The 18,197-nt window shown below is 36.6% G+C and overlaps 1 protein-coding gene across 12 annotated transcripts in view; it reads left to right on the forward strand.

Annotated features, from left to right (window-relative positions):
* The window catches only part of LOC126353827 (troponin I), a 69,267-nt gene that overhangs the window by 25,457 nt on the left and 25,613 nt on the right, over positions 1 to 18,197 (forward strand). For 3 of the 12 annotated variants that reach the window (XM_050002951.1, XM_050002949.1, XM_050002957.1), the window contains exons 2-5: positions 9,124 to 9,167; positions 11,135 to 11,152; positions 13,428 to 13,556; positions 13,809 to 13,932. In XM_050002951.1, coding sequence (XP_049858908.1) covers positions 9,153 to 9,167; positions 11,135 to 11,152; positions 13,428 to 13,556; positions 13,809 to 13,932 — 286 coding nt within the window. In that variant the 5' untranslated portion in view covers positions 9,124 to 9,152. Of the gene's footprint in view, positions 1 to 9,123; positions 9,168 to 11,134; positions 11,153 to 13,427; positions 13,557 to 13,808; positions 13,933 to 15,481; positions 15,583 to 17,007; positions 17,109 to 18,197 lie in introns of all 12 variants that reach the window. The other 9 variants (XM_050002954.1, XM_050002955.1, XM_050002959.1 and 6 more) reach the window with 5 other exon arrangements.

The following is an 18,197-nucleotide window of genomic DNA, read 5'->3' on the forward strand; positions in this document are numbered from 1 at the left end:
GCCATGGTGCAAGCGCGAGTTTCCGCAGCCGTTGTCACCTACAGTGTAACGCTCCCCACTGTATGAACTCATCGACATCTTGTTTCCCGGACGAACGTTTCGACTATTGTCACAAGTAGCCTTCAGCAGGTTGCTGAACTTACTATTAGGCCAGTGGCGAGTTCAGATATTATATGGTGTACTTTCGTGCCACTTGCACAGCTAGTTTGTCCAAAACTGCAAGCAATACAAAACGTCTCACCTCCGTACTTCTACAATCCGACCCAACGACCTTCTTGACAAACCGACTTTACATTGTATAAGAGATGAACGTGGCACTAGCCAGGTAGTAAATACGTTACCCCGATTAAGTACACTTGAATCATTGGCCGAAACGTTGTTCCGTAAGGCAATAGGGTAATTAGATCACATTGACGGTTTTACTAAATGGCATTGCCAGTATTTTGCGAGTGACATTTTTCTGCCAAATCTTCGTTTGTTGGTGTTCCTACAGTTCACACTTTTGCTTTAGTTTAGCAACGAGAAGGAGAGAAATACTCCCATACTCCCGCTGCTTCCGTACGCTGTCATTTAAGATTAAGCTACATCAAGCTCTGTGGCAGAACAGTCAACATGAATAACAGCCTTGTGAAATGTGTGAATTTTCGACGTGAGGTCCCATCAAGAGTCACCGTCTTCTGGGTGGGCAACACAGCCTCGGAAAATTTGAAGAAAGACACCGTTCCATCGGGCTGTATTATAAAACAGTATTTTACTAAGTACTATTAGTTTCGAGCGTTACTAGTAGTGCCTACTAGAATACTATTTTACAATACAGCCCGATGGGATGATGTCTCTCTTCAAATCCCATCATGGCGTTTTTCTTGGCTAGAGGCAATTATAGGTTCCATTCAGACACATGGGAACACATGTAGCGTCTCTTATTTCGAAATGAGATATTAATGGCCCTTTCCCCACTTTCGAATGATGCTTCCTTAGCAACAGGATAAAGCAAACCATTGGTCAGGCTACATTAGATTAGATTAGATGGACTATTTGTTCCGTACACCCACATTGAGGAGATCATCGTGAATGTGGGACACCTCAGGAGAGTGCCCTGTGTAGGGTTAACGAAAAGTTACGGCTAATTTCAGGAAACACATAGAAACATAATGTACTAGCAGTACATTAAACGTTTTCTAACGCAAAATATTCAAAATACGCTCTTGGCATTCATGTTTGTCTTCTAGTGAAGTTCCACTTGTATATATTTCACTGCCCTGATTTATACGTTTTTAAGTTGCTGTGATAACCGAAAGAGGTGGCGTAGTAGGGCTCTAAGCACTATGGGACTTCTGAGGTCATCAGTCCCCAGTAGTTGAGGGATCCGACTTATATTCGAGTAGACAGAAATTTCAAAAAAATGGTGCAAATGGCTCTGAGCACTATGGGACTTAACTTCTATGGTCATCAGTCCCCTAGAACTTAGAACTACTTAAACCTAACTAACCTAAGGATATCACACAACACCCAGTCATCACGAGGCAGAGAAAATCCCTGACCCCGCCGGGAATCGAACCTGGGAACCCGGGCGCGGGAAGGAAGGACGCAACCGCACGACCACGAGCCGCGGACCAGAAATTTCAAATTCCTGTATTGCCGTCCTCGTTTAGGTTTCCCGTGGTTTCTGCAAATCATTCCAGGCGAAAGCCGCGATGTTTCCGTTAAACCGACCGCAGCAGACTCATGCCATTGCAACTGCACCTGCACTTCGGCACTAATGATTTAGTTCTCGATGAGATATTAAACTGGAACTACCGGTATCCTGAATACAATGATTTACAGTTGAAACAGCCAACATGGCACTGCAATGTCCATCTGTATATTTACCAATAACGCACTTCTCTCCACCATTTATTTCTCTTGTTATGAAGATCTTTTCAGGAGGGACAGCAAATATTTGAGTGCGTAACAATACGGAAAAAACATGAGATATGAAACCCCCTCGGAGGACCCGCAAGTATATATACTGCCACCTCTTATGATATCAAACTTTATAGGCCTGCTGCCTGTAAGTAAACTTCTCCCGAAGCCCTTTATTTAGAGGGAAACTTGACATAATAGTGTAGGTATTCCCACAGTCCACTCTTCACAAAGTAACAATGCTCCACAAAATTTTCAGAGTAATTAAATTTCTTAAAAATCTAATAATAGTCACTGAAAAAATGAGAGACTAGCGGAAACACAATGCCAGAAAAAAAAAGTCCACCCTTTTACAGGTTTCCAGTTCACTCAAGATTTATTGTTGCAACAGGTAATTTAGAGTACATGAAACGATTACATTTTCAGTTCAATAGCACAAACGGTTTTGAGGTACCAGGTGTCGATCCATGCTGAAACATCCATATTACTATGTGGTGTTGCATCCACAGGCGGCAACGCTGGTGCTATGGCCTCCAGTCGATTGTACTGATGGCGAATATTGTCCTAATATACGTTATGCCACGCCTGCTCGAACTGTTCACGTAGTTCTGCAAAACTTGGTTGACGAGTCGAACAAGTCACTTATCATCCCATCATGTCTCACAAGTGCTCGATTGAAAACGAGTCTCGAGATCTTGCTGGCCAGGAAAGTCGGTGCACAACTTGCAGAGCACGTTGACTTGCACGAGCAGTGCTTGGGCGAGCATTGTCCTGTTAGAATAATGCATCACTTTCCTGTTGCAAGGGCAGAAAAAGAACGGGTCTAACAACGTTCTGCGTCCACCGAGCGCCGGCTAGCATCCCCTCCAGAAACAACAAAGGTGAACGAGAGCTGTAGTTATCGCACCCCAAGTCCCGCGGTGGGGACAGTGTGTCCGAGTGCACTCTTCCATCTTCCAAGTGATCCTCTGGCAGCATCAGTCGAACCACACACGTTAATGGTGTGGCGTGAATGGGAAACGGGCTAGAGGTGAGCTTAACCGTAGTCCCGCTGCCCAATCACTGGTTCGCAACAGCTCATGTTGACATGTTTGAGCTCACTTGTGCTGTGCTGGCTGTACGATCTGGAACTGCCGCCCTTACATTACAACGATCCTGGCAGGCTCCTATGCTGCGTGGACGTCCAGAATCTCGTCTATCGGTCTGAGTATCTCTACTGACCACTGATAACAGCATCGCTGCACAACTGGTGCAGCACGTCCAACTTGTGTGGTAATTCTCCGAAGGCACCATTCGGCATTAGTGCACGATTGCCTGGTTGCTTCGCACGTTTGCACCACACTACGCCTTCTGTGAGCATTCCCTAGTAAAGGATAGACACAGATGGAGCTCTGGTGACTATACCGCTACGCTATCCATCGGAGGACGACGTTGAAACCTTGATAAGTACGTCAGCTATCCCCCAGTTGGCAAGTGCTGCCACCGAATCAAAACTGATGTAGTCTTTCCAAGTGTACTAATCTCCTGGCAGTGTAGTTAAGACAACTAAGAAAACTATTGTTGGTATACAGTTTCAAACCCATGACAGCTAGTAATTAAATCTGTCCTTTCCCAGAGCCATGGTCGATTTTCTGTCAATAGTCTAAACTAAAACTTTGGTATTTACGATGTTTTTGATATCATCATCCCCATTAGAAATGTAAACAGTTGCAAAAAAGGTCTAACATGGGAAAGAAGCTGGATGTTGTCTATACTACAACATATTTCATTGTCACTAAATTCTGTATTCACGAGCTTCGTAGTATATGTTTGAGAGAGTGCTCTTCAATTAGAATCAAAGGAGGCAACTGGATAACATTTTAACGGCAGGTTGGCAGAAAAGTGAGCACCAAATGAAAACATATGTTATTAAAAAGGAGTGCAAATCGCCATATTACAGTAAATTCATTTAAACGTGGCATATCATAACGCAGTCGTTACACCTGGTCGTATTTTTTTCATAGACTACTCAACTATGATGTGCATTCAGTAAAACAGAAACTTACCCTTTGAATACTGAATAAGTTTCCGGTGAAGTGCCAAAACGTTCCAACCCTCTGTGTGGAAATGTAGTCCTATGGCATGTCGGTAATTGGAATGAGACACAATTCATCAACCACCTTTTCATAGGCTTTTAAGGGCGCCAGACTTAATTTTACCTGAGAAGACAACGCTCCCACCTAGCAGTAAACAGAAAAGAGAAAACAGAAGTCAAAGAACAAGGGAAATGATGACATACCCACCACTTATAACGACAGTTATAGCTGTGGAAGGAATAAAAGTGCTTGGTTCAGCACTGTGTTTGTATGTGACTGTCCCACGAAAGTTGTCAGTCCATCGATTCGGCTGATGATATCGTATTTATGTGCAATATTTAAGCATATGTTGGTGACAATGAAACAAATGCTGTAAAGTGTGCTAGTTGAAGTGTAACTATACCGTAGATATAACGGTATAAAGCACATTATCGCGAAGTTATGTATACAGGTCACAGAATTAGGTATGCTATAACCAAATTTGGTAGCTCGACCACATCGTTCGCAGAATTTTAATTTCAACCTTTTTGCAATTCTTAGACATTCTTCATCATTAGTTAGTTGAACAATGTATAGATTTCTTACATGCATGTTATGTTTTCGATAGAGTGCCGTTTTGTTTGGATTACTCATTCACAATCGTTAATACTGGTACCACAAAGTTAGATAAGATTACCGTACTTACTCTGTTCCAGATTCTGAGCGCTGAATTTTATGAATGTTCGTTTTTTAAATTCGTTTACTGGCTGTTCACCTTCATTATTGTGCTGCTGTCAAATATACTTATTTGAATGTATTTTTGCAATTCTATTTTGAGATAACTTCTTGCTTGCAAAGCCTCAAAGACAAAAATTAATGTTGTATCTGCGAATAAATTCTTCAGAAACCTTACTAGACAACTATACAAAGTTTCATAGGTTTTCTCGAGGCTGATTGTGAGACAGGCTTGAGAAAGTCTACATTCCACCCATGCACTGTTTCTTTTCAAGAGTGACGAGCACAGTAATGCATATGTAAGGCAATTTCTTCATGCCTCAAGTCACTTGTACATCCAGAATAATTATTCAGTATTAGTTTGAGAAAAACCCGAAAGTGTGATGGAAATTGACCAGTAGCATGTGTACCATGAGTCAGTCATGAAACATTGATTCTTAAATGTGACTGGCCAGGCAGAAATTCTGACCATCATGTGAGTTTTGTTCAACCACCACTCCACCTAGCATAATTGTTCTAGCATTATTCGTAGTTGAGAGAGGATGACACACCTCTACGAAGGATCCCATTTTACACCAAGTAAACATCCTCCAACAGGTGACTGAATTACGATCAGTTACCAACCAGAATGCAACTCTTTATGTGGTTCATGGTGTACTTTTAGCCTGTAACTCATTAGTGCATGGCACTTGTTCCCTTGATCCATGTACCCAGTGGCAGTTCTCCTGTGTCCATGTTGTTGTCTCTGCCGTATGATGTATGATAAGCAGAGGTATATGTATGGGCAGTGGTGCCTGCACAGTGAGGAAGTGGTTCTGGATGCTAGGTTGTCACCAACTGTTGCTGTGCAGAATTAATTTGGTAAGTGATCTGCTCCACAGTGGTTGTCTATCAGCTGTCATAATGCAGCCCTTTCATCAACACACTTTTGGCTGTGGCAGTGAATTGAGATAATCGCAGTACACTATTGGCACAGAGATACAGAAAAAGCACTTAGCCTGCACAACCCTTGAGATTGCTTGCCCATGCATCAAGAACCTACACTCTGATTGCAATCATATTCACAACAAAAGTTCACATATCTTGCCCATCCTGCTGTTAACTGTCACATCACATAGTATGTATGAGGCTTGACAACTCACTCACATGATACATAATTACTTTGCATTTCATTGTGATGTGAGAGCTCTCTCTACAGCACTGCAGCTGTCTGTATTTCATTTGCTTATGAGTACGTATGAGGGAGAGGTGAAGGCTGCCACTAGTTACAGTACATAAATCAGATGCAAACTCATTTCCTGGTATCTTGCAGTGTAAATCCACATTCTAATCCCTATCACTTAAAAAAGAGTGAAACCAGCTGTATGTTCCTTGGAAACATTGACATATGTAAATTTCACTCCTTTCTTAAAGCTTGTTGGAGATTGTTACGTTACAATAGTTATTATTGTCCTCAATAACTTAAAGATTATTTTATCAGTTCTGGGTTATCAGTACCAGTAAATCTTAGATAAAATGACCAGCAGATTTTCTTATGACAGTCATGGCCCCATACCAAAAAAAAAATGTAAAGGAGTGCAAGATGCAGAACACAGGCCTCTCTTACTACCAAAGCCTTGACTGATATAATACTGGGATGAATGGAAAGAAGAGAAATCGTATAAAATTATTTAAATGTAGTGAAATACCATGATCTGATCACTGTGAATGAAATCCATGAAAGGTAATGATATCAGTGCAAATTGTTCATGTATTCTGAACCTACAATATAATAAATATGTTGAGAAAAGTATATTCATGCCATCAACTGTACTGTTGTATGGTTGTTCTCCACTGGTTTTAGTTACTACAACCATCTCCACAGGTTAAAAACATTGTATACATCAAGAGATCAAAAATATATTTTCATCAAATGTGATACAACCAAATGTAAAATGCAGGTTGCTATCGTAATAGTCTTTCTGAACATAGACCACATAAGCATGTTGTACATTGGCACAATTACAATTATGTACAATTGTTGATAACTCCACAAGTATTTTCTCACACATCATATTCAAGAAAGGACCAATCAAGGTAGCACGCTAGTATGGCACTTAACTTGCACTCAGGAGGATGGTAATTCAAAACTGCATCCAGCTGTCCAGATTTAATTTTTTTTCTGAATCTCTTGAGGTGAATGTTGGAATGCCTCCTTTGATTTCCTTCCTCATATTTCGCCAGTCGGAGCTTGTGCTCACTACTAACACTTTTGTCAACAGGGCAGTAAAGCCTAATCTTCTGTCTTCCTGTTTATGAAAGACAATGCACTAAATTCTGTAATGTTGCTGAAATTCAGCAAATTCTTATATCTAATGCACAGCACTTTGATTTGTTAATTAATGTAGTTGTGGATTGTATTTTTAGGAATAGGATTGACACTATACAAAGACCACACATAGCATATGTCATTGATGAGTTAATACAAAGTTTCCGACTTCATATTTTAAAAAAATCAAAGAGTTTTTGACTATGCCTGAATCTACAGATGTTAAGTGTACTTAATTTTCCTATAAATAAATAATATCTTAATAGTAATGAATGACACAATGACAAATTATTATCTTTTGAAAAGGTAATGTTAATTAGTTAGTGCACATAGTACATGATTTCCAAAACTTCAGCACTGATTTAGTAGCCTTTGTTAACATGCACACAGAAAAACTAGGAAGAAAAGTGATTGTAATGTCATAGGTACCTTATTATTAGAACATGGTCCAAACGAGTATCATCTGAAAGTACTGTAACAGAAAGTCTGTGGTAGAAATGGTGGTTTTTGTCATTTATTACACTGGCGATGAAAATTAAAGCAACAAACAGAAATTTTGCAAGTTTGTGTTTATTTTTGCCACAAAACAATATAAACAGGTGATAGTAAAGCAGAAACAATGTAAAGAATATGGAACATAATCAACTGCAACATGCATAAAGGTAGATAAAAATGCTCTTAATTTTTTTCCAACTTAACAGATTTGGCCACACATTCTGACAACTGGTTAATGTGCTCAGTATGGGATGTGACTACCTCTGGCCCCAATACAGGCCTGAAACAATGGCACATGCTGTAAACAATGTCCTCAATCTCATGTTGAGGTAATAATGCCCATTCATCCTACATAGCTGCTCACAAGTCTTGTAGAGTGGTTGGCGGATGCTGACATGATGCAACCCATCTCCCTAGTTAATACCAGACATGCTCTATGGGATTCAAATTGGGAGAGCAAGCAGGCCACGCCATGTGTGCAGTGTCTTCTGTTTCGAAAAAAACATCAACCGCCTGTGTTCTATGAGGTCAAGCATTATTGTCCACCAATACAAAGTCTTGGCCTACAGCATATCACAACCACCATGCATGAGATCCCAAGATCTCATGGTACCTGACAGCAGTTAAATTTTGCTGATTCACCCATACAAGTGGTCTACATAATCCATGTCTACACAATTAGAGATCCTCCTTGATATAAGTCCCTTTCTACTATGTTTGGGTCCCAGAACCATGTTTCACTTCGCTCCAGATGTGAATCCATCAAGAATCATTCTCCAGACCAAATTGGGACTCATCTGTTAAGAACATTGGCCTGCTGTTCAACTGTCGAGGTTGCATGTTGACTGCTCCAATCTATAGATACTTCCTTCTGTGAAGACACGCCAGAGGTGATTGTAATGTCACAGGTCCACTCTGCAGAAGACTTGCCTCAATACATCATCTCCATGGGATGCTGTGAGGACAGATGCCAGCTGCAGTGCAGTACTAAGGCGGTACCCTTGGGCCCTTACAGTCAAATAACGGTCCACTCCTTCTGATATCACTCCTGGTCTCTGAGATACAGTTTCAGTCTCTATAAACTGTCTCCTCATCTGAGGAACAACAGAACGATTAAGTCATCAGGCCACATCAGTTTACAACTCTCCTGCTTCTAATCTTCCTGCAGCCCTCCACAGCAGAATGTCTGTAGGCATCTTGCCTGTGCCATACTGCACCATCTGTGCCCATGCGCAAAGTGATTGTGGATGCGGGACTACACTGCAAACACTATCCCACTTGGTACGTGCCCTGACATCATTGCTGGAATGGTTGTCCATTGATTGGAATCCCATCTTCCATGCAGAGCACTAATGTAATGATATCTATTGACATTTTGAATGATAATATCATGAATTGGACACAGGATGGGGAAATAGCAGTTTTTTGCTTTAATTTTGGACACCAGTGTATACCAGCCACAAGAATTCAGCATTACATCTTTCAATTCTTTCAGACATATTAACTTTTTTAACCAAAGAAGTATTTTTATTGACCACTATGCTAGAAGATAATTATTGATTTCATTCAGCATGTTAATATATAATGTAAATTTCTCTTCTTTAATCAATGGTGTTGCAATTGTTTTAGGTTTAGGAAGAAAAGTCACGTGATCAAACATGGCGGACGATGAGGTGAGGTGAGTTACAAACAATTCTTGTATTTCCAAAGGACTTGCAGGACACGGGTAATAAAATCAGTTTTTGTTTATTTTTGTTAGCAAGTACAAACACCAATGGGCCCTATATTACAGATTTAAAACTTTCTTGCTAATTTCTTCTATGAGGCATACATATTTGTGTCTTGTGTGTGTTAACGATAGTTGTGCATATGTACAGATCCGTATAATTCAACTTCATTAAGTTTTATATAATGAAATATGGGAGCTTCTATTTTCCAATAATTACCTGTTTTCATCAAACAAAAATAAATTGGTTTTCTAATCTTTTTTTTCATGGTATCATCTGCTGTGTACAACAAAATTAATGATGGACATCGTCTCATTGGTGCATTCATCTGTGCAGTGAAACAAGATACAAAATGAAACAAAGGTACAGTATTTGTTTGCCCTTTGCATGTTGCCTTTACTAAACTACACTTATGACGACTACCAGTATTGGTGAAAGCAAAGAATTTACTGTTATTTCACCCTTAGGCCTGTTTCTTTTCATAAATTTCAGTTATTGTCAGCAATACACAATGAAACATTTTAAAGAAATAGCTTCTTTCAGGCTTCACCTTTCAACAACAAAATCATATATTAACAACATAAATTATTATGTGTGGCACATCAGAGCTGAAAAATGGTAGATGTAACATCATGTTACATCATCTTCAATGATAAATTCTCTATAAGCATAATTTCTGTTGTTTGAAACATAATGTTTTTCACAACATTCTTGTAAATCTGAAATGATTTACTATTTCTCAATATGTTTTTCCCATATCAGAAAACAATAGTGGATTTTCACAGATCAGAAATGTTTGTCAAGTATGTGTAAAATATATTCATGCTACTGATAGCAATCTTATAGGTCCTACAGAACCACATGAAGAACTGGTGAACTTTCAAGAAAGACAGTAAGCCACATTATGAAACATATATGTAACAAAATAACACACTACATGTTTGCCATGTAACTGTTTTTGCCTTTCAGATATGCAAAATGTAACTGTTCATTTATTAAAGACAATGTGTAGAGACACATGATGCAGCTTTAAGTAAATTTCAGGTCACATATTTCAATTTACTTTGGCATACAAAGAAATTGTAAGGTAATGTGTTCTAATGCCACTAGAGGTTGTGCCACTTTGGAAGAAAAATGTGAGAGCTTTTTTTTGTAAGTTTGTGAAGACTTTCATCATACATTGTTCATCCAGTGATTTTTCTGTTAATAAGTAAATACAGGCATGCATCATGTGACTCAGGATTAATTTTTCTTTTGAAATGTTTATTTTGATTCATTTAAGTACACTCACTTCTCTTAAGTATGCTCTCCCAATTTTGCATTGCTAATTTTGCTAAAACAGTAAAGAAATATTAAATTGAATTTATATCTTGCATATAAATTGGCACATCTGCCAGTCCAGTCTTTAAATGAGACAAGGCTTGCAGTGATGTATTATAAACACAATATAAGCTAAATTACTGTACATAAAAATATATGTGTCTCACTCCTTCTTTTTATCTTTCCTGACATTCGTTTCAATCTAAGAACTTTTGTAAATAGTTCTTCTTTATTTATTATGCTCTGTCATGAACTGACAATTTAACTAACTATTTTCTCATGTGATATTTTAAATTCTTTGGTAATGGAAAGGACCTCTTAAATACAGTAACTGAAATATGTTTGCATTTGTTGGTAATACCTAACTGCATCAGTTAATCTTTTGTATGCACGAAGACTTGTTAACTGAAAAGCAATATTTTCAAATTTCCATCAGATAATTATCATTGGAATCAAATTTCAAATCTTCTAATTTTTTTGTATATGTTGGAATGATTAAAGAACAGAATTCATTTCAGAAATTTCAGTTATGTTGTCTTTGTATCTTATAATGCAAATCACCTTTACTGACTAGCTTTTCTTTTTCCTTTCAGAGAAAGCGTCTCGAGGAGGCATGTACAGAATTTGGGACCATGAGGATGAAGCTTTTCCTTTGGATCTTACTATCATAACTAACAAATGAAATACCAGAACAAAATATGAATAATCCATTTGATAAGTCAAACAAAAGCTTCCTAGCCTAAGTACTTTTAGAAACTCCAGCACTATTAGTCCAGCAACTAAAAATTATTCTACAACATATCAATAGCATGCAGAATGCTCGAAGATGGAATAAATAAATAAATTTTATGTTAGATCCTTCATATTAATGATTTTCCTTATGTGCCGGTAGTGCATATACTTTTCATGGATTCTTTATCTTCTGCCATTGTGGTAACATATCCCACAGTGTAACTGCAGAAACAATTAATTTCCTGAAAATAAGGATGAAGTGAACGTGACCAAAATATTTAAAAGTATATCCACTGCTGTGAGTAATACATCTGTGGGAAATTGCTTATAAAGAAGTAACATAGGTTATATTCCATCTTTTGCAGCTGTACTAAGTCTTTTTTAGACCATAAATGCTTCACTGTATTCCAAAGCATCTTCAGTGGTCAGATTTTTTGCTTCGTGCTACATTCTTAATGCTTGTTCTTCCACACACTAAGAAGCAAAACATCTGATCACTGAAGATAATTTTAAATAAAGCGAAACATGTATGGTATAAAAAAAGACTTTTATTCAGCCACTAAGGATGAAATATATACAACCTATATAGCTTGTGCGAATGCAGTTCCAAAAAAGATACTTAAAAACAAAAAGAAAACTTTTAATTAGCATCAAAAGCCAGGAGCTTTAGTATTACAGCCATTAGTTTAACAATAAGTTTTATTCTCTTACTTTCTGTGCTGAGGAAGTGTACCTGAACGGATCTTTTTTTATACAAATAGAAATGCATTTTCTCACATTCTTAGTTCTAAAAAACTTAGAACTGTATCAACTTTAATTTTAATTTCTGAATGCTGGATTTTGATATATTATTTCAGCCAGAACTATGCTTAATGTATATTGACCAGCCATTGTTATACAGTCCTGAAAATAGTAAATGACAAAAAAATTTTGATTCTTGACTAAAGTTATCTCATCATAAAGAAATTAACATAAAGAACAATTAAGTGAAGAAAATTTAGAAGTATAACACGCATGTAAATGTCTACAGAATGCTCAGGAACACTCTTGCACAAAAGTAAGAGCAAAATGTCAGAATAAATTGCTGAAAATTGATGCATGCTCCAGCCATTTTGAAACACATCTCCCTTAAGACTAGCATAATGTAATTGTAGCTGTAACATTCAAATGTGTACAGCCCTTAACTCGTGTTTTCTTGTTCCCTATGTACTGTATAAACATCCTTCTGTTGCCCCTTTGGTATACCTACTATTCATTGACCAGTTTCAATGTAACATGTCTGTAGCACACAACACAGTTTCTCTTGTTTTATATTTAAGGAGGTACATTTCATGTGACATTGGGTATGTCTACTGCCATCTCACTTGACACAGTGTTCATTGTCATTATCACCTCTAACCACTTCTAAAATATTAGAAATTTGCACAAGGTAATCTGTTAGTCACCATTCCCATCTGACTATAAATCATTAAGGTTGTTGTTAAGAACTTGTCACAACTGGAAAATAACAGCTACATGCACAAATAGAATCCAAAGGAAGAAGATGATCTCCATTTTTTACAAATTAAATGGTCATCATATTCACTGAGAAAATTTGCAACATTCCTACAGAAATCATAATCATAATGAAACATATCAACAAACAGATAGGCCCATTGGCCGCCTTATCTAAGGCATGGAAACAATTGGCTGAAACTAAGTATTCCCATTGACATCTTGAACACTTAAATTGACAGCTAGGTTTACAAAACAATTCTGTGTGCCCTAAAAAACATGTCCTTGAGTACCTACCACCAATTACATTTCCCATCTGTTCTATATTAAGAAGTAACTGGCCCATACAAACCTTCCAATGCAATGTATATAAGCTTATATTCCACCAGCTTCAATTAATATTATATTTTCCAGTTAACATCAGCTGTGTTACTGATCAAATTTGTTTGTACCAAAAAGACAAAAATATTCATCCAAGGTTGATGAATAATTAATTTAGTGATAAGTACATCACAGAGCTATATCATTAATATGACTTAGAATAATTTAAAGCAAAATATAATGTCAACAATCATTACAAATAGTTTATGTTCCTTCTGTAATCCAAACTAGAATGTTTCTTATGTGTACCTAAACTGAGTAATTTTTATTTCCCAATAGGCAAAGAAAGCCAAACAGGCTGAAATCGACCGCAAGCGCGCAGAAGTGCGCAAGCGGCTCGAGGAGGCATCTAAAGCCAAGAAGGCTAAGAAAGGTTTCATGACTCCAGAGAGGAAGAAGAAACTGAGGGTAAGTACCAGTTTTATGTTCTACACACACACACACACACACACACCTTTTCTTATGAAATTAGGCATGTTCACATTTGAGTTTCAGAGCAGGTAGTTTTTGTTTTCCTATCTTTTTTGTAAAGATATATGTGTTTACATTAACATATGTTTAAAATATAAATCAAGAGAAATTGTCCACCTCAAGACATGATGTACACATCTCAATCATGTAAATTGTGTTTTAAATGGCTTGTTTTACTGTTGACAACAGTTACTGCTGAGAAAGAAAGCAGCTGAAGAACTGAAGAAAGAACAAGAAAGGAAAGCAGCCGAGAGGAGGAGAATCATTGAGGAGCGGTGTGGCAAACCAAAGAATGTTGATGAAGCCAATGAAGGTATGAAAGCATACTGTCATAATGCTAATAAGCATTTCTCTGGTGCACATTAGAATCAATAGGTCATTTGTGTTGCCAGTATTTTCCCATCATTGGCATAATTAAACAATTCTGAAATCTCCAGTGACATGGCTTCTTTAGCATATATGTTACGTGAATTTATGCACTCAGATAGCCAAAAATGAGAGCACAACCATCACTTGAAAAACTTTTGTTAGTCAGACTTCAATGAGTTATTCTGCAGCAGATTGTGTGCTGAGTGAATCTTCACAGCTGTTAAAAACTGTGTATAGTGCCTGCATTTGAAACTGGATCTTTAACTTTTTTAATTGTTGGAACACAGTAACACATTTAAACCTTTGAGTCCATATTTGTATTGTGTACAAGAAGTTTGAAATAGTACAGCATAACAAATGAAAGAAAAAGATCCTGGTTCTAATTTCTAATTAGAAACATCATGATGTGAAAATTCTTATATGTCAAGATACCATTCAACATACATTAAAATATTCTTGTTGTTGATGTGTTGTTTAAACTCTATGTTGGTGTCAAACATGGCATCTAAATCTGCAGTATTCAGAGTTCTTTGATTTATTGCTTGAGGGGATAATTGAGTCCATACATATTTACAAGACAATATGTCAATAATTCAACTACATGGAAAAGCTCACTGTGTTGCAAGATCTTATGTTCATATGCACAGAATTTTTATATAATACCAAATTTTTTTTCTGGATATGAACTTTGTGAAAATGCCCATAAAATTAAGTTAATAATCTTATTTTTACATATATTGATTTGTAATGTGTTGAAAAGTTTTCCTTCCAGTATTTAAATTAAACTAAGAAGTCATCCAGTCATCACTGAAACCAGTAGATATTTTGGAAGTTTCTCTCTGTGTACACATTTCAGTTTCCTAGCAGTACATTTGAATGTATACTTATACTGGGTCCAGTACATTAGTGGTGCTGTGTCTCAAAGATGGTGAATGTTTTTCAGTATTCATGTTCACAGTTAAATCAGTGTATCAAAATTATTAAGAGAAAAAGATCATTTTAAAAATTCATTTTAGCATGTATTTTTTAACTATTCGGGCACAAGTTTGGTTGAGTGTTCTTCAGGTATTCACACCTACACTAAACATTTATATATATGAATAAAGATTGTAAATGGCTCTCATTCCCTTAGGTAACATCTCTTCTGTTTCAATTATGATTTACTTTCCTCACTGGGAGGAGTACGGCAGTCGTGCTGTATGCATATATATCACTACAACAGTTTTCTTTCTCCTAGTCAATTTAAACATTTGGTACTCCATTTGTCACTCAACTTTGATGGTCTAGACCATTAATTGAATATTTCATTATCTCCCACAAGACATTTGTTTTCAGATTTTGCATGGAACACTCCACCTTTTTACTGTTTGTTTACAATTTTCAGTGATCAAAGTGATCATGTAAGTCTTTCTCACCACAAAGACCAATGTCTCTAGAGGTAACATCAGTATCTTAGCACCATACAACTCATTTGTTTCTTCATGTTCCTACAGATACAGTTAAGCGTGTGCTCAAGGATTATCACGCTAGAATCCAGAAGCTGGAAGATGAAAAGTTTGATCTGGAGTATGCAGTTAAAAAGAAAGACTTTGAGGTAGTGAAAAATAACAAAAACACAGGCAAAAGTTATTCAGTTTCCATCATTCAGTTATTCATCTTCCAACACTGACTTCCTTAATATTAGTCTTTGTGTTAATACTTTCATTTAATGTGTTTAACAAAACTTTTTTCTTCATGTCCCCCAAAAAATATTGCTCCATTTTACATCCTGCTCATTTATAGTATTTCATAGAATTTTCATTTCGTAGAAGTGCTCACATTAATGTAAATACTTCTGTAACTATTCAGCGTATTAATACAAGAATGGTGTAAAATGGCAGTGTAAGCTAGCTTTATACAAATTAAATGCTTTGGTGTTTTGATTCTTAACACAGCAAGGTTTTGATGCTAAAGCTGCATCCTAACATTTACGCTATATGTGTAGTTTTCAGCATCAGTTCTCAGTGTGGAACTCAGAAGTTAGAACTAATTTTGTAAATTCATTTTTCTGCAGATTCTGTAAGTGAATTTCTTCTTCTGTATTTGATTTTGCTTTTTCTGCTGTGCACCCTTTTTTCCTTTTATTTTGTGTTATTACTATTTTTATTTTTAGCCTGAACCTGCAACACATTCAAAATAATATGCTATAATGTGTTTATTGTTTCATTTTATCATGTATTCCCTTCATTCACAAAGGAGATCCATTCTGTAGAGCGTGTAATCATAATTCAGTAGAGTGTACAATCATAATAGTTGGCAGCAACTTAACTGACCTTTAAAAATCAGTATTGTTCTAATGTAGCCACATCTCACTGTCACAGAAGGGAAAAAATAGAAATCTGTAAGTCTCCACATATTCAGTATGAAGACTTAAAATCTAAAATGTGCACTTCCTTGTAGCAAGAATCTATCTTAGTAGAAACAGCTTACCATTTGCAATGTAAATGTTCATGATTAACCCTGTGTCACAACTGCTTTTTTTATTTGCATACTAACAGAGAAGATCTAATGAACTATTCTGTTATATACATATATATCTCAACAATCAGATGCCACAATTTGCCAAACAGCAGTTATTTGTGTAGTTATAGTTTAATGTGTGATTTTGTCATGAGAACAGTATTGGATACCTTGGAAGGAATGGTTATAATAGAGTGAAACAAATCATGTCTACAGCACGTGAAAAGAAGAGTATGTATAATTATAATATGAGGTACGTGTGTTTCAAAAACACTTGAATGCAATTTTGGGTAACATGTATACAGACCACACAATTAGAACACAATCTTGATTTATCTAACAACAGCCATAACTTAGATGTCATGAGAGCCATAAATTAGTATTTCACATTGTCATCATATGCCAGTTAAATGAACATAATGAATGCATTAATGTCCCATGTATGTGATGCAACTGTTGTAAAGGCTTGCACAGAAAACTGTAAATCTTTGCCAGTTATATCAGATATTTTGTGTCATAGCAACCCTGAAATCCATCATCAACACTTACCACAAACGCATCGTGAACTTAGAAGGAGAGAAATTAGACCTCGAGTACGAAGTGGCAAAAAAGGACTTAGAGGTGTGTACAGCTCTTATGAAAGCATGAGTGAGATCCAGGAGAAGAATGTTGTGCAGTAGATGATAATGTCAGTTTTGAAATTTAAAGGCAGGAATACACAGAAATAGGATATTAGATGTACATTATTTAACTGAAGACAAAAAAAATACTCAGGGAAACTGTACACAAGGTGAAGAGATTTAATATTTTATTTCAGCTTGCTCGCTGACATTATCATCTTCATTGCTTTTAGGTATGCCTTTCTTTCACACAACAGAACAGTACATGGTGCATTAAACAAAAGTAACATATTTTTCTCCTGGATTATACAGATTTTATGCATAAGAGCTGAGCATGGATATCATTAGGTTAAAATGGAATCCATTGCTTCAAATTGTGTATGCAGCACTTTCAGTAGTAAAGATTTGGAGGATCAAAAGGCAAAATCATTCCACTTTTTAACAAATTTTGACATCAAGGAAATTCATATTCATATTCCGCCACTAAATTATGTATTAAGCTGTTTTTATTCTAGTGACAGCCTTCTGATGACAGAAAGCATGAATCAGTCTATTAATCCATTCTATGAGTTCAGTTAGGACTGTGATTGCACACAAAACATCAGAAATTCTTTTTGGATATTTATTAACAATGTTAGGAAGCCTTTTTCTGGACAGTTGGAATGTATTGCTCTGTAACATCTCTTTGTACCATTAAGATGTGTGTACTATATCTCATTGTTCCTATGTTAGCACTGTGTTTCTTTCTTTTATAATTCATCAACTTTCTAAGATTTGAAGAACAAAATACAGTTAACTGTTTTCTTTCCTATATCATCTCAGTACTGATCTCAGATCAAGCAATGGATTGTCATAGTGCATGCCAAGAAACTGCTGTTTCCTGTCACTTTATGTTTTAGACATTCAACATTTTGTTAATTGTATAGTTTGTCAGAGTCCATTAAGTATCATTATAAACAGCACCTACAGTTTTTCAAATTACCCAAGAAAAACAACCTTCCATACACAAGTAATGTGTGACAATTGCTTGGCTTAAACAATTTACAGTGAAACTGGAAAGTAATAATATGTCTAAGTGATTTTGAACACA

The sequence above is a fragment of the Schistocerca gregaria genome, chromosome 3 (assembly GCF_023897955.1).
Source record: "Schistocerca gregaria isolate iqSchGreg1 chromosome 3, iqSchGreg1.2, whole genome shotgun sequence".
NCBI classification, from domain to species: Eukaryota; Metazoa; Arthropoda; class Insecta; order Orthoptera; family Acrididae; genus Schistocerca; species Schistocerca gregaria.